The 27,586-nt window shown below is 32.4% G+C and overlaps 3 protein-coding genes across 3 annotated transcripts; 2 read left to right on the top strand and 1 right to left on the bottom strand.

The window, feature by feature from the left end:
* The first annotated feature begins 4,610 nt into the window (after positions 1 to 4,610).
* Positions 4,611 to 7,477, top strand: LOC111402595 (phosphatidylinositol 3,4,5-trisphosphate 3-phosphatase and protein-tyrosine-phosphatase PTEN1). Its single transcript, XM_023030976.1, has 8 exons — positions 4,611 to 4,854; positions 5,124 to 5,430; positions 5,529 to 5,705; positions 5,865 to 5,978; positions 6,090 to 6,278; positions 6,460 to 6,687; positions 6,934 to 7,035; positions 7,149 to 7,477. The coding sequence occupies exons 2-8, from the start codon at positions 5,143 to 5,145 to the stop codon at positions 7,293 to 7,295; spliced, it is 1,245 nt and encodes a 414-aa protein (XP_022886744.1). The 5' UTR covers positions 4,611 to 4,854; positions 5,124 to 5,142; the 3' UTR covers positions 7,296 to 7,477.
* A 1,043-nt stretch (positions 7,478 to 8,520) lies between these two features.
* Positions 8,521 to 10,498, top strand: LOC111400904 (UDP-glycosyltransferase 13-like). Its single transcript, XM_023028363.1, has 2 exons — positions 8,521 to 9,415; positions 9,607 to 10,498. The coding sequence occupies exons 1-2, from the start codon at positions 8,729 to 8,731 to the stop codon at positions 10,306 to 10,308; spliced, it is 1,389 nt and encodes a 462-aa protein (XP_022884131.1). The 5' UTR covers positions 8,521 to 8,728; the 3' UTR covers positions 10,309 to 10,498.
* A 15,183-nt stretch (positions 10,499 to 25,681) lies between these two features.
* Positions 25,682 to 27,282, bottom strand: LOC111400903. Its single transcript, XM_023028361.1, has 2 exons — positions 27,022 to 27,282; positions 25,682 to 26,497 (listed from the first exon to the last, which is right to left on the bottom strand). The coding sequence occupies exons 1-2, from the start codon at positions 27,155 to 27,157 to the stop codon at positions 25,761 to 25,763; spliced, it is 873 nt and encodes a 290-aa protein (XP_022884129.1). The 5' UTR covers positions 27,158 to 27,282; the 3' UTR covers positions 25,682 to 25,760.
* Positions 27,283 to 27,586: the final 304 nt, after the last annotated feature.

Below are 27,586 nucleotides of genomic sequence, written 5' to 3'. Positions count from 1 at the left end.
AATGCTGTTTTCACATCCATCTGATGTAGCTCCTAATCACAATGTGCTACTAAAGCCATTATAATTCTAAATGAATCTTTTTTAGAAACTGGAGAAAATGTTTCATGGTAATCGATGCCTTCCTTTTGAGTGAAACTCTTAGCTATAAATCTGTCCTTATATCGTTCTATAGCCCTAGATGCATTCCTTTTGGTCTTGTAGACCCATTTGCAACCAACGGCTGTATGTCCATCTGGCAATTCAGTGAGATTCCAAACTTGATTTTTAGCCATAGATTTCATCTCTTCTTTCATGGCATCATACCAAAAACTCGAATTTTCCCCTTCAATAGTCTGTGAAAACGAGCTAGGATCATTGTCAAGTTCAACACATGTATCAGACTCTTGAAGATATACAACATAATCACTAGGAATCGCAGGTTTCCTTATTCTAGAGGATCTCCTTATACCTGCTATCTTGTCTTGATTTTGTATATTTTAAGCAGTAATAGGTTCAACATCAAGTGGGGATTCTCGTTCTGCGTTTTTCTCATGCAGTAACGGTTGTCCTTGAGTTGGTTCATATCGAGTTGTACTTCAATTCTTTCTTTTGAAAGGAATCAATATACCCGGATTGGAAGATAACCCAACAGAATCATTCATTTCCTGAAAATCAATATTTCTAGGAAACTCACTTCATGATCCTCTAGAAGTTTTGTGTTTCTAGCTTCGACAATCCTTGGAATGTACGCAGGACAATAGAATCTATAGCCCTTGGAGTTCACTAGATAGGCTATAAAAAATCTACTAACTATCCATGAGTCCAATTTCTTTATGTGAGGATTGTAAATCTTCACTTCAACTGGACAACCCCAGATATGTATATGTCTCAAACTAGGTTTCCATCCGTTCCGAATTTCAAATGGTGTACGAACTGCCTTAGATGGAACCCTATTCAAGATATACACGACATTTTTTAAGGCTTCACTCCACATATTCAGAGATAAGTTTGAATTGCTCATCATGCTCCTAATCATGTCCATTAAGGTCCTATTTCTTCTTTAAGCTACACCGTTTTGTTGTGGTGTGCCTAACATCGTATATTGTGCTACGATACCTTGTTCTACTAAAAACTTAGCAAATGGACTTGACATTTGACCCCTTTCTGTGTATTGTCCATAAATTCTCCACCCGTGTCTGACCTTATAATTTTGATTTTTCTTTCTTTTTGTTTCTCTAGTTCAGCTTTATAAATCTTGAAAGTATCAAGTGCCTCATCCTTATGATTTAGAAGATAGAGATACATATATCTTGAATGGTCATCTATAAATGAGACAAAATATTACTCTGACCATTTAGACAAGGAGTAGGAAAAGGTTCACAAATATCTGTGTGAATAATCTCAAGAATGTCTGAACTCTTTTTGGCACCTTTAGTGGTCTTGTTTGTTTGTTTTCCCTTTATGCAGTGAATACAAGTCCCAAAATCAGTAAAGTCAAGAGTTGGTAAAACTCCATCATTCACTAATCCTTTAAGTCTCTCTATGGAGATATGTCCCAATCTCTTGTGCCATAACTTAGAGGAGTTTTCTTTAACAATACAACACCTATTGCCAGTACAAACACCATGCAGTTCGGATAAGTTATACTCATAAGTGGGATCTAGAACAAATTTATATAAATTATCAACCAAAATACCATGTCCTACAATAATTGAATTGTGAAATAAGCTAAAGCTTCTGTTTTCAAATACAAACTTGAAATTCAAAGGTGCTAATCTTGAAATAGAAACTAAATTACAAGAAAAGTTTGGAACTTAAAAAGTTTCTTTAAGATCCAAATAAAAACCAGAATTTAAAACTAATCGAAAGGTTCCCACGCCTTCAACTGTTGAACTCAACTGGTTTCCAGAATAGACTCTTTGTTCACTTGGTTGCGGCTTCGTTAGGTCCAGAACGCCCTGCATAGTATTGGCAATGTGAATTGTAGTACCTGAATCAATCTACCATGTATTGTTTGGAACATTAACCAAAAGAAATTCATGACACACTAGAGATATAAGAGTACCTTTATTTTCGAGTCATTTTTTATACTTGAAACGGTCCTTCTTCATATGACATTTCTTCTTGCAAAAGAAACAGACATCCTTATTGCCTTTTGTTTCATCGGCATTTTGCTTTTTCATTTTAGGACCACAATTACCCTTGTTCTCATTGCCCTTATCATGAGTTGTCAGATGAGCATTTTCTAACTTTTCATGCTTTAGCCTCTCTTCCTCTTGAACGCACATTGTTAGGAGTTCATTCACATTTCATTTTTTGTTATGTGTGTTATACGATATGATAAATGGGTTATACTCCATATGAAGAGAGTTCAAAATGAGATGCACAAGGAATGGCTCAGAAATCTCTATCTCCATGCACAAGGAATGGCTCAGAAATCTCTATCTCCAGGGATTTAAGACGAGCAGCAATATCTCTCATTTCCATTATGTGCTCATGCACACCTTTAGAATTGTCATACTTCATGCCTGAAAGCTTTTTCATTAAGGTGCTGACCAACATTTTATCAGAACTTACAAATTGCTCTTCAATAACCTTTATGAAGTCCTTGGCCTTATCACATTGAGGGATTGATCCCCTGATACTTTTACTAACATGAGTCTTCATGAGACTCATGCTTAAGCGGTTGGATCTTTCCCACGATTCATATAGTGACCTCTCTTCTGGCATACTTGATTTCGTAGGGACAAGTGATTCATCCACACGGAGCGCCAAGTTGAGATCCATACATCCCAAAGTAAGGAGAATTTTCTCCTTCCAGTCAGAAAAGTTATCACCACATAGAATTGGAATTCGAATAGAGTTATTGAAAAAATTAGGAACCGCTGCATAAATAAACTCATACATTAATGTTATGAAAACCATCTTTAGATTGAATTAATCAACGCCAATTCAATTATGTAAATTCAAACCTTTCTGTGGGTAGAGGTTGTTATCACACATTGAATTTACAAAGACTTTAGTAATATCAAATACAAGTATTTTCCATACCTGTGGGCCTAGGGAATTTCTTGTTTTGATATTTAATAATTACTTTATTGAAATTAAATCCTTAAGACAACTATTTCCCTGTGGGGTCAAATAATCATCATATTATTTAACTGCACTTTATGAGATATCAATTATATCACCAAATAATTCCTTATGTGATTTATTTTCACGAAATAAAATTATAACTAAAGACGCTTTGGCTAATCTTAAGTTATAATAACATGTTGAAACCTCAGGTGACATCTCTAAATCAAGATTTTATTTATTTATTATTATTATTATTTTTAATGATGTGAAAAGGAATGAATAAATACTACATAATCCATATGCGTTTCCAGTACCCATTAATTTTACAAATCCATTAGAAAACTAATTATTTATCGTAATGATTGCCAATTAAGAAATCAATTATTTATAAAACAGAGCACCTTTGAACTTCAAATAATAATTCAAATTATATATGTTAAAATACATACTAACTTGGTAAAATATTAATCTGCCTCCATAAATTATTAGTACTACAGCAAGTAAATGGATTAGCGTTAGTTAAGAATAAGAAACTGCACATCTACTACATATTTATAGCAACAGATTCTTTATGCATGTCACTGAAAATACATACACAAAAATTCTAATATTTTAATATAAGGCAATCATTGCTACCATTTGTACACAATAGATCAAAAGCTTGCAATTATGAATTTTAAACATGCTATGGCATTCTGCTTCAGGTAAAAGGCACCGCCACCATCATCCATTGATGGCTTTGTCTTGGAAAGTAGAAATTAATTGAATTCACAACACATATACGTAGCAATAATTAGTCATTATATGTAGCACTAAATTTTATGTGCAGAAAAAAGAAGTATAATGACAGGTTACTGCATGGGCAACGATTTTTGTCTGTGCACTGCAATTAAGATTTATTCCAGTGCAGTAAACAATTTAAAATTCATCATAACATAAATGTTCCTCCAAAATCTAAATAACCAAGCATGAAGGTGGGTCTAATACCATATTTAAGAAACTTAAGACATACCTCTAGTCATGTTATTCAAGATTTGATTGAAAGCTTGAAATAGAAACGGGTCTTTAAAGCACCAACGATCTTCTAGCCAAAACCCACTTAATAATTCCTTTTAATTTGATGGAATAAAACGTAGGACTTTCTTTAGGAAAGAAAATATTGCAGAAATTTTGTACGGGTTTGGCTAGGGACCATTTGGCATATATATAGACAACCAGCAAACAACTTCTATCCATCATGGAAGTAGGTAGTTTTCTCCTTCAATAACTTCCCTCCAGTAACCAAATGGGAATTTATCTTGGCAATTAATTAACCTACAATTTAAACTTAAAATGCAGTTAATTTTACATTGACCATGTGGGGCCACAAATGATTTACAACATTATGTTAATTATTATTATTATTATTATTATTATTATTATTATTATTATTATTAGAAAAAATGTTACATTGCCCTGCTGATGCGGCTTCTTTTTCTTGGAGTTTAAGGTTGTCAAAATTGTGGCCAAAAAACTCACACCAAAATTAGTAGAAGTTCATGTTGAATAAAACTACACATTCTCTGTTTTAATCCTGAGATGGATAACATCATCTTCTCCTTTTGGTACCCTTGAAAAGCAATTATCTAATTTTGCAGAGGACTGAAAGGCGAGAACAGGGTTAATCTCCAATTCCATTGGTCCGAGAATTTTGTATTTAAATTCTTTGGACCAATTTTGGTAACCTTGGACTCACATTAATGCTTTTCCAGCCTCATTTGGGAGAAACAAGAAATCAGGCCAATTTATGTACTAAGGGTATCTTTCAATTCGATTTCACATTGAAACCGATTTTTTCCCTTGGTTTATTTTTATTTTTTATTTTTTGTGATTTTCATTGATGATGCCTGAAAAATGGGTTGCCGGAATGACCTGCATGTCCATCGGATGAAGTGAAAAAAGGCGGGGAACTTATTATTCGTCTTGATTTTTAGGAAATATGTTGTGTTGTACGTGAAATTGTTGCTTGAAGTTGCTTCCATTACCCTGATTTGATGCTGAAGCATGATCATTTGAATTTTGAACAGCTGCCTTTTCACCTGCATAATGGGGTTGAAATTCTCGAAGAAGGGGCCACAAAGGGCAGGAAATTTGAGTTTGGACTTTGTCCAAAATCAATTCATCCATTATCTCTCAGCAAGTCTCTTTATACGTAACCTCGTGTCAAAGAAAAGACGGCGAATGCTGGTTGCCGGCTATGATCTTGATATGACTTATATAACTGATAGAATATTGGCCATGTCATTTCCTGCAGAACGCATGCGAGCCATGTATCGCAATCCTCTATGGCAGGTTAAGTCTGTACTGGAAATGAGACATCCTGGTCATTATAAGGTGTGCATCGCAAATTTTGAACTACCAGAACTTAGATTGTTAGTTTAGGTTTTTTTGTTTTGTACTTTATTTTCTTTTTTCAATGTCGTGGCTGATAGGTCTATAATCTATGCATAGAAGAATCTTATGATGCAATGCATTTTCATGGTCGTTTGGAGAGATATCCTTTCGATGATAATCACGTCCCTCCACTTTCGATGATCAAAGAATTTTGTGAAGATGTCTACTCCTGGCTATCAAGTGATCCAAAGAACATTGCTGTTGTTCACTGCATGGTATAGTAAAAGCTTTAGAGTTACCCTTCATTAGTTATTTACCTGTAATTTTCTGAAAATTAGATGGATTTTTGGACCAAAATTCGATACCTGGTTTTCTTTGTGGATTTTCTACTGATGTTAGGTGCAATAAACTCAACTTCTTGTTTAAATTTTCAGGCGGGAAAAGGCCGAACCGGTTTAATGGTATCTTCCTACCTAGCTTATTTGGGCATGTCAGCAGAGGAGGCAATGCAATTGTATGCAGAAAAAAGAACCACCAATAATGAAGGAGTAAGTCACTCTTTCAACAATTCAAAAATTGGTTTTATTCTAGACACGACTCTTCGATTAGTTTATTATAGAGCAGTAATCAAGTTTTCTTGGCGGGTTTATTCTTGACAGGTCTCAATAGCAAGCCAGCGTCGTTATGTTGGATACTGGGAGAAAGCACTCTCTTTCCCACAGGGCGTTAATCATAGTCCTCCAGAAGTAAACTTGCCTAAACCGTGTAGCAGAGAACTCCGGAGAATCCGACTATATGATACTGTCAACATCGATCAGATCTTCTTCGTGGTCTCAGAGTTGCAAGACGTAATTCTCGGTTAATTTTCAATAACAAAAACAAAAGTATTATTCCAAATAAATTTAAAATTGACCACATGACACCATTTTGCCTGCTTCATTCTATCCATTCATACAAATCCTATCATTGTTATTGATTTCCTTATCATGTTACAGAACAAGTTTAATTAGTTACATCATTTTTATACAGATTCCAGGCCAGCGGTATTGTCCCCCAGCAGAAGTCTCGAAGAGTTGTTGCAGACGTGTGGAAGATGATTGTCAAAAATCTAATAGCCCTTGTTATTATTACTCATATGTGGATAGAGATGGAGGAGAGGAGAAAACATCACGTCGTTTGGTGGTACAAATGGACACTGAAAGTTCCATAATCTACCATAAAACTTGTCTTGGCTATTCTTATGAGAAACCAGTTCAAGTAAGATTCACCAGCAACATTCAATTCTCCTGTTAATATTACGTATCTTGTGGCCACTGAACTATTTTACAGTAGGTAACATGTTCTTTTGAGCTAGTGAATAAGGTTCCTGTTAAAGTCAGTGAGGCTTTTTATGGATTTTCTTGTTCTGGGAAAGTTTTCCTATCTCAAATTTGGTTTTTCATTCAAGACCGTATCCCGCCAGGCTTGATTTTTAACTAATGAATCTAACATTTGCTTCGGCAGGTAACTGGAGACGTGCGCATCATTTTCTATGAGAAAATGATTGGAGGGCGTATCTTCTATGCGTGCTTCAATACAGCCTTCATTACAAATAGCCTGCTGCAGGTACTTGTTTTCATTCGAAGTGAAAATGGTAATGAAAGTATTTGAAGGGCGATGAACCTCAAATTTATCAGAAACTAGGCTTGATTTAGATTTTTTTTGCCATAACCTTTCAGTTCTCCATCAGAGATATGGACAAAGTTGGGAAAAAGGGCAGGTTAATCTGTGGCCCTTCATTCAGCTTGGAGTTGTTTTTTGGTCCAGCAAACGCTAAATCCACGCTCACAGATACATCAAACGATGATAATCTCAGCGACGCATAGTTCCAGCTTAGTGTTTCTAAAGGCAATCCATTTGATCAGCACCATGCCCTGAACATGTATCCGTCTCCCGTCGAGTTTTTCATGGACGGAAGGACTTTAGGAATGGTGAAAATTTTGTACTTAGAAATCATAGGCAAATATATATTACTCTCTTTGTACTATAATAAAAATTATTACTCCAACAGCGTTTTAACTATGTTGTGGGGTCTCTATATTTTCGCATAATACGATTGCCTATGAAAAAACTTCACAGGGTTATAAACGTGTTAATGGTAAGCTCCAAATTATGGTTTTCAATTGTTCTTAGAATAAAATGGTTCCCTTCCTAATTCATTTGGTTGAGATATATATACATTGTTGGGTTTTTTGATACCCAATAATCCGAACAATGATTTAAAACAGTTGTCGGATTATTTATCGACACCATGGATCTGGCTCGGCTCGGAGACGAACTACTCGTTTGGATGACCCAAGTTTTGGTTAGTGTTGGGCTTTGTAGTATTTGTTGAATTAGTAGATTGTGGGTTGAATTTATGGGTAGCCCATTAGTTTAGGCTTTAAGAAGCCTTTTTACACAAGTCTCTGGCCCAAGTTGTCTATCTAACCTATGCTATATATATCCATATATATTCCGAGCTGTTTTCTCGATGGTGGTGAGTGGGTGTGTGTGGAAGAGAGGGCCATGAGAGAGAGATGGCCGAGAGGGTTGAGGGGCAGCCGGCTTGGAGGGTTTGTTGGAGTGATTCCCACAATTGTTGCCTCTTCTTCTCCTTCCTATTACCACCACCATCCCTTCTCCTTTTGTGGGGTTTGAGAGGGTTTGGGCAGTCTAAAGTGAAGGCAAAAATCTTGGATCGAGCCAAGGTAAATCGGTATTCGTTTAATTGTTTTCTGAGCCCGGAATTAAGATTTATCGAGAGATTTTCGCTACATACATGCAATTTGTTTGTTGTTCATGTTTTATTACATGTTTTTAACAACTGATTTTCTCCATTTTGTGGAATTCTAGCATTGTGATTATCTAGCCACAAAAAAATCTTTAGATATATTTCATGTACATATAAACGTTCATGCCACATTTAATAAATTGGTTGAGACGTCGGAACATCATAATCCACTAGAATGGACACATTTCATTGCATACTACTTTCCTTTGATTTTATATGATATTGTGGTCCACGAGCATTGAACTGACAATTAATTTCTAGGCCAACCCTCTTAGCCAACAACCACGAAAAAATCACATTTTGCACTCTGTTTGTAGACGTTGTCTTCTCCAAGTAACCTCCTTCATTTCCTTCTTTAACACTATTCAGTGCTCTTCAATCTTCTCTCTCGAAAATATTACTAGTGGGTTTACCATTTTTTGGATATAGAAGTTGCTCATCAGAACATTTTCCTAAACTGACACTGCTAGAATTTGCTCCCAGACAATGGCCAGCACCACCAATTTAGATCAAACTGCTCCTCATATAGCTCTCTTTCCGACTGCCGGAGTGGGCCATTTGATGCCATTCCTTCGCTTAGCCGCCATGCTAGCGACCCGCAACTGCAGGATAACTCTCATCACCGCTCAGCCAACAGTTTCAGCAGCCGAATCAGATGAATTGGCATGCTTTTTCGCCAACCACGAAAATATCAAAGGCCTCCAATTTCAACTCCTTCCCTACAACCCATCCACCGACATCGATCCTTTCTTCGCTCAATTCATATCTATTAGCAACTCAGTTCATCATCTCCATCCACTCCTATCTAACATATCCCCTCCTCTTTCTGCCATTATCGCGGATTTTACTATAGCGAGCAGTGTCTGTAAAGTTGCTACCGATCTTTCCATTCCCACTTATATACTCATCACTACTTCTGCTAGATTTCTCTCTCTCATGGCCTGCCATTCTCAGCTAGTCAAAAACAATCCCAAAAATAGTGGCGATGAAGGCATAGACTGCATAAAACTTCCAGCTGGTTTAGCTCCAATGCCACTGTCAAGTATTCCTCCCCCATTCTTTAACCCAAATCACTACTTCTCAACCATTTTAAGTTCAAATTCTACATCTTTTTCAAAAGTGAATGGCATACTGGTGAACACCTTTGATTGGTTCGAGTCAGAAACAATTGAGGTACTGTCTAAAAGCTTAAGCTGTTTCAATACACACCCTCACTTATTGGTCAGATTCATTACCAAAGACGTGACACTTAGCAATCTTATAAATGGATACTAATGCTACTTGAACCATAATCTTTTTTAGCTATGAGACTTTAAGTATTAGAGATGGCACAAATAAATTTATTTAAATTTTATCTTCAACAGGTTCTGAATAGTGGAAGAGTAGTGCACGATCTAGCACCCATTCTCCCGGTCGGACCTCTTGAGTCTTTTAAGGTTGGACAGGCCACTAATCTTCCATGGCTGGACAATCAACCAGCAAAGTCCGTACTCTTCATTAGCTTCGGAAGTCGGACAGCTTTATCAAAAGATCAGTTAAGAGAATTGGGCACTGGACTTGAAAAAGCTGGGCGCAGATTCTTGTGGATATTGAAAGGCAGCGAAGTTGATAAACAAGACAAGGAAGAAATTGAGGATATACTAGGCAAATTATTTCTTGAAAGAACAAAGAATAAGGGACTGGTTATTAAGGGGTGGGTCAACCAGGACCAGATTTTAGCACATCCAGCAATTGGAGGATTCTTGAGCCATTGCGGGTGGAACTCGGTAATGGAAGCAGCCAGACTAGGGGTGCCCATATTAGCTTGGCCACAGCACGGGGACCAAAGGGTTAATGCACAGGTGGTGGAAAATGCCGGCTTGGGGTTGTGGGCTAGGGATTGGTTTTGGGAGAAAATGTTGGTTAAAGGAGAAGAAATAGCGGAGAAAATCAGAAAGATTATGCAAGGCGAAAATTTGGTCAAGGCAAGTGAGGTGGAGGAAAAAGCTCGACAGGCTTATGGAATTGGTGGGAGTTCAGAAAAGGTAATTCAGGGCACCATTGAAGCATTGAAGAAGAAGAAATAAGCTCGCCTTAGTTTAAAGATATTGTAATAAAATTTTATGATATTCTCTGTGATACTTCCATTAAAATCATTCGAAATTGTTCGGTTGCACTTTAACTTGGTCTCAATTAAACAATATTCAGGATAATTTGATTACATGAGATAGTTGTAGACAATTGTTTTCTAAGAATGCAAGATGAAGGTTTGATGGAGTTTGATTAGTGCACATTAAAAGATTGTGAGAACAACGTGCACACAAAATAATTGAATGCTAAAACGAACTTACAAAATTGATATTGTCTACACCTATTCATTACAATTTAGTATGTTTTTATTGATCTTAACCTTCTTCATTCTTCTTGGTTGTAAACTAGGATCGATTTCTACTTTGGAAATAGGAAAATAGAACACAAGATTCCATATCTATTATTGAGTCATATTTCTTAAAGCTTTGAAGTACAATAAATTACGCTGTGAAAAGGTTTGAATTTGGTGACAATAATAGGGTCCTATCTTTCTTGTTTTTCTATGAATGAAAGACGAAAGATTGATGGAGTCTACATGATATATTTAATGAAGCGGAGTTGAGAAATTATGTCTCCTGCAATTTTACAGTATGCGTGAAAAGGAAAAAAAAAAACGAAAAAGATAGGACCCTATTGTTGTCGCCAAATTCATTTAGATAGAAATTAATGCAAGATGAAGGATTGATGGAATTCGATACATGGATGCGATAGGGCTGTGCGGAAAGCGTGCAAGCAAAATAATTGAAAGCTAAAACAAACATGCAAAATTGATCCTGTCTACTTCACTTCTTATTCCTTATAATTTTATTATATTCATATTGAACTTGTCTTGACCTTCTGTGAGGTCGTAATCTAGGCTTGATTTCTCTTTTTGAAATAGGAAAATAGAAAATGAGTTTCCTTATCTATCATCAAATTATATTTCGTTAATCTTTGAAGTGCATTAGATTACATTGTGAAAAGGTTTGAAAACCATATGCAATATTCAATAATGGTTTGGAGTCCATCAAGTTGTATTGTAAAATAGTTTGAAGCCTGGAGCATCTGTAAACACCTTTTACGGATGGAAGATCTACATCACTCAAACCGCATCAGTTCTCTGCTCTCATAGCAGACACTGACTTGATGTTGAATGGGGAACTGTTCTCCATGTGCTTCGAGACCTTAAACTAGAGCTAGAATACAGATCTGAATACTTAATACACACACTCGAAGAATTGTCTGGGCATATAGAATCACAAGTAAAGCAGAGCTCATTACCCGAAATTTAGGCTTTTCTCTCATCCATTGACAGGTCAAGCTTTCACTTGAGAACATCTTACGATGTAGAATATATTGTTGAATGGATGGAAGAAGAATTAGATCAAAATGGAAAAAAAGTAGTAGTGTAGAGAGAACATCCGAATTCCGATTTGGGCCTATAATACCATTTCGAAAAGAGGACGACGAGACGAGTAATACTCATAGTTTTGCCATGATGTATGATGAATTTTGGCTATTCAAGTTCATTTAGGACTCGAAAACTACTTTTTAAAGTTTTAGTGCTATTTCTATTATTTAGTTTATTTTGGATTCTTTTCAATTTTAGTTTGTTTAAACTTTGTTTTCATTAATTTTAGTATCTTAAACAAGGTTTTCATGTAAACCCTTATAAATAAGGGATTATTTCGTTGTTTTGTTCATCTTTTCATTAATAAATTTTCGTAAGTTTATTCCTTCGTAATTTGGTGGTTTCCAAATTCTGAGTTCTTAAGGCTTTCGCTTGAATTCTTTGTTTCGCGCTGCATTATCTTATCTTGCATATTGTTCTCCCCAAATGCTCATGTCAGTCAGAAAAATTGCACACCAACATAAGGAAGTTTTTATTTCAGATTAATCCAATCTCTTTTTATAATTACCATGTTTGAATTCTGATTTTCCCATTATACAAGTTCGGATTTTGGATGTTGATTTATCTTTGTTTGAGTAAGTTACATTTATTATGAGAATTCTTGTTGTTTTATCAAGATGAATTTAGCATTTTAGCTTTGTCGTTTACTCTGTTTCGCATAAGTTTCTTCCATGCGGTATCTTATGAAATCGAGTTGAGAAATCACTTCTTGAATTCTGCAAGATTGCAATATGTATGAACTCAAGAAATATGTGTTACTTTTAAGGTTGTTTCTTCCTTATGCTGGAAATATTTTATGAAGTCGAACGGAGAAGTTATGTATCCTGCAATTTTGCAGTATGCGTGCAAAGGAAGGAAAAAAAAGATACGATGCTGTTGTTGTCTCCGAATTCTTTTTGACAGAAATGAATGCAAGATGAAGGAATGGTGAAGTTTGATACATGGACGTGAAAAGGTTGTGCATAGAGCGTGCAAGTAAAATAACTGAAAGCTAAAACAAGCATATAAAATCAATCTTGTCAACTTTCACTTCTTATTCCCTATAATTTTAATGTGTTCACATTGACCTTGTCTTAATAACCTTCTTTATTGTTTTAATCTAGGCTTGATTTCTCTTTTCGAATTTGGAAAATGGATCTATTTTCGAGTCATTTATCATAAAGCTTTTAAATTTAATAAATTACGTTGTGAAAAGGTTTGAAAACGGCGTCTATAAATACCTTTTAAGGATACAAGTTCAGGCACCCTCTTTCTCCCTAACTCAAATCGTATTAGTTCTATTAGCATTGATCACATAACAGACATAGACTTGCAGCAAAACGGAAACTGTTCTGCATGAGCTTGGAGACCTTGAACTAGAGCTTGGAGACAGATCCGAGTACTGAATAGCCACACTCAAGGAATTCTCTGGACACATAGAATCAAAGGTAAAACGAAGCTGATTGCCTGAAATTTAGGCTTTTCCCGAGTTCATTGACAGGTCGGGCTTCAACTTGGGATAATCTTCTATATCGTTTTCCTCAAAAGATCAAGCTTACCTCGTAACACTGCACACTAACATAAGTTATTAATTCACTTTAATCTAATCTCTTTATGTAATTACCAAATTAGAATTCTAATTTCCACATTTTACAAGTTTGAATTTTTGGACGTTGATTTATCTTCATTTGATTAAATTTCATTTATTACTAGTATTCTATTTGTTTCATCAATGGATTTCCACAATTTTATGAAGCCGAGTTCAGAGGTCACTCCTGCAATTTTGGAAAATATATGGATTCCAGAAAATTTGTCTTTGTTTTTACCTGTTTCTTCTTGATACTTGAAATATTTTAAGAAGCAGAGTTTATGTATAATGTAATTTTGCAATGTGTGAGAGGAGGAAAAAAGAAATGAAACACGAAAAAAAGAAAAAAGATAGGATCCCATTGTTGTCGCCAAATTCTTTTAGACAAAAATGAATGAAATTTGAAGGACTCATGGAGTTCGATACATGGAAGTGAAAAGGCTGTGCGAACAGCGTGCAAGAAAATAATTGAAAGGTAAAACAGACATACAAAATTATCTCGTCTACTCCACTTCTTATTTTCTATAATTCTAATGTGCTCATAATTATCTTGTCTTAACCTTCTTCGTGGTTGTAACCTAGGCTCGATTTCTCTTCTGGAAATAGGAAAATAGAAAATGAGATCCCTTATCTATTATCAAGTCATATTTCTTAAAGCTTTGAAGTGCAATAAATTACATTATGAAATGGTATGAAAACCATATGCCATATTCAATAATGGTTTGGAATTGGGTTGTATTTTAAAAAAATTGAAGCTCGGAGCCTTTATAAATAATTACCTTATAAGGATATGTCATTATAACTATCTTGCCCACCTAACATACGTTGTCGACTATTAATGTACCCTATAGTTTTCGCCAAATTCATTTAGACATAAATTAATGCAAGATGAAGGAATGATGGAGTTCGATACATGGATGAGAAAGGGCTGTGCAGAAACCGAGCAAGCAAAATAATCGAAAGCCATAACAAATTTATAAATCTGATCTACTTCACTTCTTATTCCTTATAATTTTAGTGTGTCCATACTAATATTGTCACAATCTAGGCTTATGATTTGATTTTAATTTTTTTTCTAAACAAGCACTAAGTGATAATCATGTATTTTATAGTATCCACAATTATTGTTTATTTATTCACTATTTATTTTCATTGCATTATAATTTTATCCAAAGAAGCACTAATTGTTTCATCAACCCTGCTCTTCACTCATGCACTGATGCACATTGCTAGCCATGGGCGGAGCTACTACATGTCCAGTGCGGGCAGATTACTATATGTTAAATGCTCGCACTGGACTTTTGGGGCCAAAATAATAGATATATATATCCATCAGGGAATTCATTTGCATCAAGTTCTTTACTTAATCAGGACAGACCAATGTTACAAGACAGACTAAGGTTTGGAAACCAAGAACTGATAGTTTTTTCAAATAGTAATATTTCTTTTAAAATTTTACCTCATATTTCTTTATCTAAAGAAGAAAAATGTATTTTTGATAATTTATGGATTTCATTTAATAAGAATCCAAAAGATTAGAAATATTTTCTTGCATGTATGAATGCATTATCAGAACAAGCAAAGATTTAAATTTTATGTTGTTATTAAAGGTAAAACACCAGGAATTTTTCATTCTTGGATAGAAGTTTTAGACTGTATTAAAAATTTTTCAGATCCTCTTTATAAAGGTTTTACAAATTTTCAAGAAGCTTTAAACACAGCAAGACAGCATATATGAATAAATTTTTTTTTTATCTCCTTCTTTAAAAAATTATTCTGATCCTCCATTAGACTTCTCTCCAAGTAAAGATCAAAATATTTTTTGCCAACACTGTAAGTATATGCAAAAAAATTATAAAGTTATTAATGAAGCTAACCAGAATCTTTTATTAGAAAGTACCCAGTGCCAGTCCATAACTAGTCCAGCCCAAACGGTAGCTGGTAAAGATTTATCAAATCCGTTTAAGGTTGTGGACTTACCAAAAATTCAACAGACTCAGGAGACTGTTGATTCCTCTACTAAATCAGATCATCAGACTCAGCAGACTGATAAATCTACTACAGACGAAGGTAAAGAGATTTGGGATCTTTTAGGACAACCTAGTGGAAAATTTGATTATTTAGTAAAATATAGTCCACCAGAACATTTTCACCTGAACATTTTTCAAATAACCCAGATCTTTCACAAACCCAAGAAATTCAGTCCAGTGAAGAAAAGGGAAAAATGATTGTTCAAGATAGCCAAGAACTTTTTCAAGATGCACAAAACCCCAATCAAGATACTGTTTCCTTAGAAAAGATTTTTGAAAAAATAGAAGAATTTCAGAGACAATCCAAAAAAGAAGAAGGAACTTTTTCAAAAAGAAAGAAAAATATTAAGAAGAAGAAAAATGATGAAAAATTAAAAGAACAAATTAAAGAAGCAGTAAATCAAACATTTGAGACAATTTTAAAAAAGAACCATGGAGCAGAAAAAGAGATTGCAGAATGTCCAGATCAAAAGGAAAAAGATGAAGCCAGCCCTTCCAGTCTTTTAGACGAAGATCCACAGAATGAAGGATACAATAATTCAGATAGTGGGATGTCATTTTCATCAGTGGCACGCCATAATCTCAACATATAATAAGATCTCCAATAATTCAGAAAAAGACAAAGTTTGTCAGAAGAAAAGAAGAAAAGTAGAAGAATCTTTACTGTAGACTTTTTGAATAATTAGAAAAGATGTCAGGATTTTTTCAAAAGAAAGATTCCCACTTAAATTATTTTAGACACTTGTTAGACATTTGATTTGCTAGAAGCTTTTCGGTGAAGTGAGTGCATTTCTCATTAAGGGTAGAATAGATTTTTTGCTCCTAAGAATTTTTCTATTTAAAGGGACAGTTTCATTGGGTTTAGACAGAAGTTTACAACCTGTGTACTCTCTGCTATTTAAAAAACCTTTGAAACTTCTCCTCTAGAAAAATTCTCAATCCAAAAATATTGTACAGCAGAAATACTCTTGTGAATATTTAAGGTATTTCTTTGTTCTTTAAAAGTTTTTATTTAAAACTTTAGGGACTTCCCGAAAGGGAAATCCTTAGTTGTAAATTTTTAAGATGAATTTATAAATCCCTAATTTATGATTTATGTTATGAAGTAAATATTTTTATGTTTATCAAGTAAATATTTATTTTGTTTTCATTTCATCCTATGCATATAATAAAAGCATAACTTGATTTTTAGAAACCATACTGTTTTAGATTAATCCTGAGTGACCCAAATAAATGAAAACTATTGGTCGGAGTAAGTCTTTTAATGTTTTCTAAAATGCTAGGGAAAGGAATAAATTAATCCAGGAATTTTTTAAGGGAGTGCTACGGGTAACCTTAAAAGGGAAAATCAGGTTCAAGTTTATATGTTTTAGGTGGTGAAAAAAAGAAAAGAAAAAGGGATTTATAGAGAATTCTTAGAAAAAATTATAAAAAACTAAGGAGAGTACTGAGTAGGATTTAAGGTTAATTAAGAAAAACATCATTTTTTCAATAGCCTTATAATAATAGCAGTTTTTAACCTCCCCCCTCCTTTTGGTGTCGGAGCAATTAGGAAGTAGAAATTGGAATTAGATTTTATGTTCTTAGAACTTACAGATATAAGAAATAAGAATAGATTAACTTATCAAGTAAAATATAGTAAAGATATTTGTGGCTACTTTGAAGTAGATAACATAGTAGGAACTTATAGTAAAGATTTAATTGAAATTTTAGAAATTTTAAAAGTTGTTAGATACTTACCTGTTGAAATAAGAGAAAATATAATTAAAAACGTATTAATTGAAGAATATAAACATATATATATTTTAAAAGAAGTCTGTAGTGAATTAGAATTTATATTATACTGGAAACAAAAAGACAGTTAGATTATCTAGACTTAGATTTAAAAAATATCAGTAAAAAAATACAAACAGTAGATAATAATATAATTAAGTGTAATTTAGATAATAAGCATAAATTACATAATTTATTTTCAGAAGATCCTAATCAAAATTGCTTAATAGATTTAATTATAAATTTATCAAAAAATTTAGAATCAGAAAATAAAAAGACAGCTAATTATTTAGAAATAATTAAAGATAATATTATTACTTGGGATCAAGAAATAAGAAATATAAAAGAATCATTAAATTATATTAAAAATCAAAATTCAAGTATTTTAGAAAAACTTGTTAAATTAGAAAAAGTGCCATCTAAAGTAGATTTAACAGAAATAAAAAGAATTTTAAACCTTAATAAATCTAAAGAAATAGAAATAACATCTACATCAAGTGTAGAAAAAGATTTAAAAGCTTTAACAAATACATTAGAAAATTTAAGTTTTAAAGAAACAGGAAAAGAGAAAGTAACTAGAAAATTACCTAAAGAATATAAATTTTCAAGATGAGTACAAATCCTTTCTTAGGAAGATCTAGAACAATAAATGATATTAATAGAAGCAATAAAGAAGTATCCACATCTAGAAGAAGTACTTCAAGTATAAGCAGAAATATAATAGAAAGAGTTTTGAATAGATCAGTACAATATAATTAAAATATAGAAGAAATCATAAACCCTCAACAAGATTATTTAAGATTTCAGACTAATGAAATAAGAATTCATAACCCAGAAATATTATATAATAGAGGAATTTTTGAAACAAGAGCACAATTTTTTAGACACAGTAGAGAAGTATCAGTTCATTGTATAGGAAATCAAGTAAGAAAATTAAATTTAATATTAGAATATTCTAATCGAGAATTAAAAAAGAAAAAAATTTAGATTTATGCATTTAGGATTAATAGTCATAGGAATAAAAGGATTAATGAGAAAAAATTTAAGATGTAAGGTTTTAGTTACTAATATGATGAAATAATTAATAATATAGATAAGAGTATGATTGCTAGTACAGAAGTTGATATGAATAATAATAATGGAATAATTTATTGTAATCCAAATTTTTTATTAACAATTAAAGATTTTTCAGATAAGATTAAAATAGGAATTCAAACTAAAGGATATGAAGAGGTAGAAAGTGGAGACAATTTATTAATTAGTATAGGATTTTTAGGAAGATATTTAAATAATTCTCAAACAAAATATAAAATTTACATAGATAAAGTAGTAAATTTAATGAGTAGTAAATGAATTAATATGGTTAAACCTAAAGAATATTCATCATAACAGTTAGCAGGATTAGAATTGAATATGGAGAAATTTCTAGAAAATCAATAAACAATTATAGCACCACAGGAAGCATTAACCTATAAAGATATTCATGCAAGAACTAGTTTAAGATTTTTAGATTATAATCAAGTACAAAGACAAAATAATTTTGAAGAAGAATCTAATCCAGAAGAAGAACAAAATGAACCATATCAAGATCAAGTACACATAGAATTAATGGATGAAGAATTTGACAGAATAATTTATCCAAAAGAATTAGGAATGAATTTAAATAAAAAGAATTATTAGAACTTGAAGATCAAATGTATATTAATAAAATGATAAAAGAATCGGAATATCTATATTATGACCAAGAACAGAATATAAGAATAAGAATAATTAAAAAAGATAATGATTCAGAAAATTTAGATTTAAGTTATACAAAAGAACTTATGGAAGATTCAAATATATATAGAACTTTTGGAGATATTCCCTTTGATAAAACAATTAAATATGAAATAATGATTTATGGTGGAGGATTTTCCCCTAGAGGAGTTTATCCTTTATATAATAACACAGAAGAAAAATATATAGTAAAAGGAAGTGAAAGACCCTTAGAAAAGAAAATAGAATTTCAATCAGACCATAAAGCACAAATTTTAAATATTACAACACATGATCCACAGACATAAAATAATGTAATAGATGTATGGAAAAATACTATAATAGGCCATTATATTAAAAATTTTCAAGAAATGGAAGTTTTAGATATGTATAGATATTTAGAAACATTTTTAGGGGAAAGTGTAAAAGCTATGTGGGAAGTTTTGAATTTGTAATTCAACATATTTATTTTCTAGGCATCTTATTACATGTTGTATTCTTTGTCCTATACTCCATTGTTTTTCTAAGAACTTTTATTTTTGAAATTTCAATTTTTTCTCTTAAAATTTCTGTATTAATTTCTTCTTTTTCAATAAGGTTTTTTTTCTTATAAACACTTTATACATGCTTCTTCATAACATTCTAAACATTTAGCTCTAAGTTTTCTTACTAGATACCAATTACATAAATAATAGGCTATATTATCTGCTCCTTTATATTTTTGACAATTATGTAAACATTCTATTATTAAATTATTCATTAAATTAAATTCTTCTTATTTCAACAGGTAAGTATCTAACAACTTTTAAAATTTCTAAAATTTCAATTAAATCTTTACTATAAGTTCCTACTATGTTATTTTCTTCAAAGTAGCCACAAATATCTTTACTATATTTTACTTGATAAGTTAATCTATTCTTATTTCTTATACCTGTAAGTTCTACTGCTTTGATACCAAAAGGAGGGGAGGAGGTTAAAAACTGCTTTTATTATAAGGCTGTTGAAAAAATGCTGTTTTTCTTAATTAACCTTAAATCCTACTCAGTACTCTCCTTAGTTTTTTGTAATTTTTTCTAAGAATTCTCTATAAATCCCTTTTATTTCACCACCTAATACATATAAACTTGAACCTGATTTTTCTTTTTAAGGTTACCCGTAGCACTCCCTTAAAAAATTCCTAGATTAATTTATCCATTTTCCCAGCATTTCAGAAAACATCAAAAGGCTCACTCCAGCCAATAGTTTTCACTTATCTGGATCACTCAAGATTAATCTAAAAACAGTATGGCTTCTGAAAATCAAGTTATGCTTTTATTATATGTATAGGATGAAATGAAAACAAAATAAATATTTACTAGATAAACATAAAAATATTTACTTCATAACATAAATCATAAATCAGGGATTTATAAATTCATCTTAGAAATTTACAACTAAGGATTTCCCTTTCGGGAAGTCCCTAAAGTTTTAAATAAAAACTTTTAAAGAACAAAGAAATACCTTAAATATTTACAAGAGTATTTCTGCTGTACAATATTTTTGGATTAAGAATTTTTCTAGAGGAGAGGTTTCAAAGGTTTTTTAGATAGCAGAGAGTACACAGGTTGTAAACTTCTGTCTAAACCCAATGAAACTGTCCCTTTAAATAGAAAAATTCTTGGGAGCAAAAAATCTATTCTACCCTTAATAAGAAATGCACTCACTTCACCGAAAAGTTTCTGGCAAATCAAATGTCTAACAAGTGTCTAAAATAATTTAAGTGGGAATCTCTCTTTTAAAAAAATCCCGACATCTCTTCTAATTGTTCAAAAAGTCTACAGTAAAGATTCTTCTACTTTTCTTCTGGCAAACTTTGTCTTTTTCTGAATTATTGGAGATCTTATTATGTGCTGAGATTATGGCGTGCCACTGATGAAAATGACATCCCACTATCTGAATTATTGTATCCTTCATTCTGTGGATCTTTGTCTGAAAGTCTGGAAAGGCTGGCTTCATCTTTTTCCTTTTGATCTGGACATTCTGTAATTTCTTTTTCTTCTCCATGGTTCTTTTTTAAAATTGTCTCAAATGCTTGATTTACTGCTTTTTTAATTTGTTTTTTTAATTTTTCATCATTTTTCTTCTTCTTAGTCTTTTTCTTTTTTTTTTGAAGAAGTTCCTTCTTCTTTTGGATTGTTTTTGAAATTCTTCTATTTTTTCAAAAATTTTTTCTAAGGAAACAGTATCTTGATTGGGGTCTTGTGCATCTTGAAAAAGTTCTTGGCTATCTTGAACAATCATTTTTCCCTTTTCTTCACTGGACTGAATTTCTTGGGTTTGTGAAAGATCTGGGTTATTTGAAAAATGTTTTGGTGAAAAATGTTCAAGTAGACTATATTTTACTAAATAATCAAATTTTCCATTAGGTTGTCCTAAAAGATCCCAAATCTCTTTACCTTTGTCTGTAGCAGATTTATCAGTCTGCTGAGTCTGATTATCTGATTTAGTAGATGAATCAACAGTCCTCTGAGTCTGTTGAACTTTTGGTAAGTCCACAACCTTAAACGGATTTGATAAGTCTTTACAAGCTACCGTTTGGGCTGGACTAGCTATGGACTTCTTGGGCTCCATAGTACCTTTTGGATAATGGATTTTTAAATCCAAAATCTCTTTTTCTAGTTGGGCCACTTTCTTTTGGAGTTGAGTTCTTTCTAATGAAAGATTCTGGTTAGCTTCATTAATAACTTTATAATTTCTTTACATACACTCACAGTGTTGGCAAAAAAAATTTGATCTTTACTTGGAGAGAAGTCTAATAGAGGATCAGAATAATTTTTTAAAGAAGGAATAAAAAAAATTTATTCCTATATGCTGTCTTGCTGTGTCTAAAATTTCTTGAAAATTTGAAAAACCTTTATAAAAGGATTTGAAAAATTTTTAATACCGTCTAAAACTTCTATCCAAGAATGGAAAATTCATGGTGTTTTACCTTTAATAACAACATAAAATTTAAATCTTTGCTTGTTCTGACTAAAATGTTCTGATAATGCTTTCATACATGCAAGAAAATATTTCTGATCTTTTGAATTCTTATTATATGAAATCCATAAATTATCGAAAATACATTTTTCTTCTCTAGATAAAGAAATATGAGGTAAAATTTTTAAAAAAATATTACTATTTGGAAAAACTATTAGTTCTTAGTTTTCAAACCTTAGTCTATCTTGTAACATTGGTCTGTTCTGATTAAATGAAGTCTGTGGTAAAGAACTTGATGCAAATGAATTCCCTGGTGGAATTCCTGATCTTAAAGGTCTTAGTCTAGACATCTATGTAACAAAATCATGTTAAACAATTTTAATAATTTTTATCTATTATTATTCTATTTAAAATATCTGCTACTTTATTATCACTACCTTTAATATATTCAAATTCTATATTAATTCCTGTATTTGTAATTCTGTCTATAAATTTTAACCATCTTCTCCTACTACTTCTTTTTGAATCTATTTTCATTTTATTCACAAAAGAGACTATAACTACACAATCTGTTCTTATAGTTATTTCTTTCTTAGCTATGATAAACAATTCAAAACTATCTAATGCATAATTTATGGCTAATAATTCTGCATCTATACTACTTAAATTTCCTTTTTCTCTATAATTTCCACTATTATATTTACAAATTCTTTCTGTACTTTTATCAGTATATTTATTAGGCTTACATATTAATATAGCTCCCCATCCTATCATACTTCCATCTGTTTCTATAATTAAATATTCTGAATCTAATGGCATTGCCAATTCCGGTAAATTTTTTATTTTTTCTTTTATTTGTTGTACTAACTTTATATCTTTTTGATTAAAAAATCTTTGTCCTGTAGGAGAGGTCTTTGCATATAGAGGTCCTGCAATTTTTCTCAAATCTTGTATAAATGGTCTAGTATAATTTACTAATCCTAAGAATTTTTGAATTTGTTTTAAATCTTCAAGTTTATCTGAAAATTTCAAAGCTTTCTGAGCTATATGAGGTTGTAACTTAATTTTTCCTTCTCCTATATTAACTCCTAAAAAATCTATAAATTCTTTAAATAAAATCATTTTCTTTTTACTAATTATTAGAGCATGTTTAATAAATTATGAAAAAACTATTTGTAAATGTCCTCTATGTTCTCTTCTATTTTTACTGAACACTAAAATATCATCTATATATATATACTATTACGAACTTACTATGTTTATTAAAAATATTTTTCATTTTTCTTTGGAAAATACTAGGTGCATTTTTAATTCCAAATGACATTACAAGCCATTCAAAATGTCCTTCTGGACAAGTAAAAGCTGTCAATTTAATACTTTCTGAGTGCATTTTTACTTGCAAAAATCCTGATTTTAAATCAAATTTACTAAAAATTTTACAGTCTTGTATTTTATTTATTAAAACAGTTTTGTCTGGTACGTTGTAAGAATCATCGATAGTATTATCATTAAATCTTTTATAACTAATTATCATTATACTTTTTCCTCTAACAATTTCTGAATGTTTTCTAACAATAAAGGCTGCTGATCTATGAGGACTTTTTGATTTTCTAATAACTCTTAATTCTAAAAGTTCTTTTATATGTATTTTAAAATCTTCTAAGTCTAAATTTGTGGCTTCTATATTCTTAGTTTTAATGATATATTTTGGGTGTTTAATTTTTAATTCACATAATATTTTATATTTTTCCCAAAATTTTAAAACATTTTCTCCTATTATTTCTATCTTTTCTAATCTAGATATTAAATTTTCTATTTCTTGTTCTGTTATTAACATATCAAAAAATCTATTTTACCCTTAATGAGAAATGCACTCACTTCACTGAAAAATTTCTGGCAAATCAAATGTCTAACAAGTGTCTAAAATAATTTAGTGGGAATCTTTCTTTTGAAAAAATCCCGACATTCCATAATTAGTCCAGCCCAAACGGTAGCTGATAAAGACTTATCAAATCCGTTTAAGGTTGTGGACTTACCAAAAGTTCAACAGACTCAGGGGACTATTGATTCCACTACTAAATCAGATAATCAGACTCAACAGACTGATAAATCTGTTATATATATATTATTTTAACCCAATAACCTAATTCTCTATCTAGCCCAGAGAGAGAAACCCAATTGTGCAATGCCATGACCCGTTTTAGATCCATTCATATCAAAATTCAATTGAATCAATTGTTGACCCAAACCTATTCATTCATTTCAAAATTTCAACCATTTGTGACTTTGTCTGTGAGGACTTCACACTTCGCCACCCACTTCCCTCTCCACCGGTGACAATGTCCGTTGTTCCCTTCCCTCTCCGTCAACCGTCATCTCCGACAGTTGTCCGACATTCCATTATTGTACATCTCCTACTCTAGGTTCTCATCTTGACATCTCACATCTCTGACTCCGACTCTACATCCACAGCTCCGTTAAGGCGCCAAGTGCCAATGCCAGCCTGTCGAGCCAGCAAAAGAAGAAGCCACATTCCAGAAAGTAGAAGGTGAAGCCCCAAATTTTTTTTCCCTTATTTTTTTTGTTATTTCAATTTGTGTAAATTGTAATAATATTTGTTTTTTTTCCCTTTTTGTTTTTAACATATGAAATTAGCACTTTGTTCTTCAATTGCTCGAAGCGGCACAAACTTCCAGTGGACCACCAGTTCATTGTTGCCTATGGGCTCTAGCTCTCTGAGAATCTGTGATTGTAAGTTCAAGTTGCCTAGAATTTGGAAATAGTACATATTGTATTGTGAAATTGTGAATTGATTATGTGAAATTGTGAATTGGAGTATTGAAATGTGAATTGATTAAGTGAAATTGTGAATTGCACTGGACAAATGATATATACAGGTGTTGGCGTATTGCACTGTGAATTGATTATGTGAAATTGTGAATTACACTGAATTTTGTGAGTTGTTTCCTGCATTTGTGATTCATTTGACATTCTGAATTACTCCCACTCCTAGTAGTAATTGGGTGATCAGTGGATGAATGATAACACAATTGTTTATGTGGAGAAAGATATATTTTTGAAGCTCGATAATGAAATTATTGTACAACGATATCAAAGTATGAAAACTCGCAAAGAACAAGTGTAATATATAAATTATGTCGTTTTTAGTATTGTTGTACTATTATTTTATTTTTTTATTATCATTAAATCCATTATCAAAACCTCAACATTCGTTATCGAAAAATTTTTGCCCGCATTAAACTAAAATTCTAGCTCCACCCCTGTTGCTAGCTAATAAAAATAATTATCTGCCTAGTGAATACGAGAATAAATATGCAAATAAAAATATAACTGAGTGAAATCACACACAAGCCCTGAGATGCACATTGGTCAGTTCCATTAATTTAGAAAATATTTTGATCCAAATTAATTTTATTCAAAAAATATAAACTGAGTTGACCCGATATTTAAAGTTAATTATTCCATTTGGTTGTGTTCAATTTTATCCAATCCTTGAAATTTTAGTATTTTGGACATTGTTAAATTTGTTCTTTATAAATGATTTCACCTAGTTCGACTTCATTTAGCCAGATGAATTCCAACAGACGAATTAGCTAATGAGACAATAATCAAACCCTTTTTTTACACCATAACCGAGTTAAATTTGAAGATTTGATACTAAAGATGACCCAATTAATTTGAAAAAAAAAATAAAATTTTTTGGCCTATATTTATAAACTGTTTATTAATATTCAAGTCACTTCTCCGATATTCATTCCTATTTATTTATAATTTAAACAGTATATAAACATTTTTGAACACGAACTTTTATTAAAATAAATAAATTAAAAATATAGTAATGAATGAGTGAACAATGTTTAATTTGTGTACAAGTGGAGTTAAAAAATTAATGAGAATAAAATGGAATCAATACTGTCAAATACATTAATTCTTAATATTTACAAATCAAAGGGATTAAGGTGTTCCCGGCACATTAAATGAGAGGCCCATATGGTCATTCACTGTTGGGCTTTTTCTTACTTCAAGAAAACTACCAAACCTTNGGGCCCTAATCTCATCCCTAAGCTGTTCTCTTTCCCAAGCACAATATCCATCAAAAAACTTGAAATCCCCTACTTGTACCATATCCCTTTTCACCATTTCAGCAGCACACCCCACACTCTCTTTTGTCCCAAAGTACAACCCTTTCATTACCTCATCGAAAACCCCACTTTTCCCAACCGTATCGTTCCCCTCTTTCGAGGTCACAAGAAAAAGCCCTTCTTCCAATGGACCCCCAAAGAATAAGGGCCTATTGGAAAAAGTACCCGATACATCGAGTGCCGATGAGCCCATTTCCTTAATGGACATGAGTGATGACCTGTTGAGTATAACACCAGTTGGGCCTATTGGGCCGGTCGATAAGAGAAGGATCACTGTCTTCTCGAAAATGTGGACCCCGTTTAGCTTTTCTGTGGCAATCAAAAGGCAACCTTTTTCGGGTTCATGGATGGTGTGGGCCCATTTGTCTCCAATTGTGTTTGGTTTAGGCTGAGAAATAATGGCGTCTTGATCAACCATGAAAGAAGGCTCTACTTGCTTTAGGGCTCGGTCTCTGGCGATTAGTCCAGCCCTAAATGCTCTCCAGTCGGCATTAATAGAAGGAATCGACTCGTCTTGAGGAGATGAGGATGGTGAACCAGATTGACAACCTGGAATCGACCCACAATGTACATAAAAATTATACAAAGTTTGTTACTTATTTTTATTAATCATATCATGTTAATCGGTATAGGTAAGAGTTCAAGATGGATAGTCATTAATGCCTAATAAGTGGTACCAATCTAGATGCTGCGTATAGAAGCAACACATCGTCCCATCCAATGAATGAACGAGATTATCTCAAAGTGCGGACGTATTAGCAGTGGGGGAGTTAGCAACTGACAAGCTATGACAGCCACCAGTGCTGGCACTGTCGAAAATTTCTTTCCATATATTGGACGGCACTCTACCTCAGATGAATTCTTGGATCCACCACTGGTATTACCTAATCGATAGGTACACCTACCACAAACTTATACGAAAGAAAAGCTAAATTCACTTCAATCACAGAATTCATCAAACTGTTCATTTCCCAGAAAAGCTAAATTGTATTACCAACTCTCTGTGTTTTGGTCTCAATTATTTCTAAAAAAAAATAGCATACAAAAATCGAAAAAACAGATAGCGAACTTACATGATACAGAGAATGGATTCCCAGATTTCCTGCACTGATATTGATTGGGATTTTTTCTTGTAATTCTTCCTCTGACTGAAGGAAGAACTTCGATGGTTTTCGTAAAGGAATGTGAAGAGAGAAAACAAGCTTCCATGGTGGTTTACTTGATAGCACTCCGTTGAAATGAAATAAATACGAAAAATTTTGGGCTAATGGATATCCTCAAGGATAAGATCATAAGAAAAGAGTAAGCTTTTTAGTTGTAGGAGTTAGGTTGAATATGCACCACGAATTGTTGTCGAGCCCATAATATCCTAATCCTAATAAGAAGTTTTTGGTCTCAGCTTTTTTTTGCCCTTCAATGGATGACGTGCAATGCTTCCACCCACTCCGTTCATTTTTATTTTTGGGATAAATATTAATTACTATAAATCAAAATTCATGTACAAATACATCAGACAATCAAGGACAAAGTAAAATACAACTACTCCGAACATACCCAGGCAAACTCACCCCCCACAAAAAAAGGGGTAATTAAATAGAAGGATTATGCTACTTCAATATAATGGACACCATCCAATAT

The sequence above is a fragment of the Olea europaea genome, chromosome 10 (assembly GCF_002742605.1).
Source record: "Olea europaea var. sylvestris chromosome 10, O_europaea_v1, whole genome shotgun sequence".
NCBI classification, from domain to species: Eukaryota; Viridiplantae; Streptophyta; class Magnoliopsida; order Lamiales; family Oleaceae; genus Olea; species Olea europaea.
Note: the sequence above shows the minus strand (reverse complement) of the source record. Positions and strands in the feature narration are given on the sequence as shown.

Excerpts from the sequence above, each read along its gene's own strand:
- LOC111402595 (XM_023030976.1), top strand. The coding sequence starts at position 5,143 with ATGGGGTTGAAATTCTCGAAGAAGGGGCCACAAAGGGCAGGAAATTTG. Across the intron at positions 6,688-6,933 it reads CTTATGAGAAACCAGTTCAA|GTAACTGGAGACGTGCGCAT; the intron begins GTAAGATTCACC and ends TTGCTTCGGCAG. Across the intron at positions 7,036-7,148 it reads TTACAAATAGCCTGCTGCAG|TTCTCCATCAGAGATATGGA; the intron begins GTACTTGTTTTC and ends ATAACCTTTCAG.
- LOC111400904 (XM_023028363.1), top strand. The coding sequence starts at position 8,729 with ATGGCCAGCACCACCAATTTAGATCAAACTGCTCCTCATATAGCTCTC. Across the intron at positions 9,416-9,606 it reads TCGAGTCAGAAACAATTGAG|GTTCTGAATAGTGGAAGAGT; the intron begins GTACTGTCTAAA and ends TATCTTCAACAG.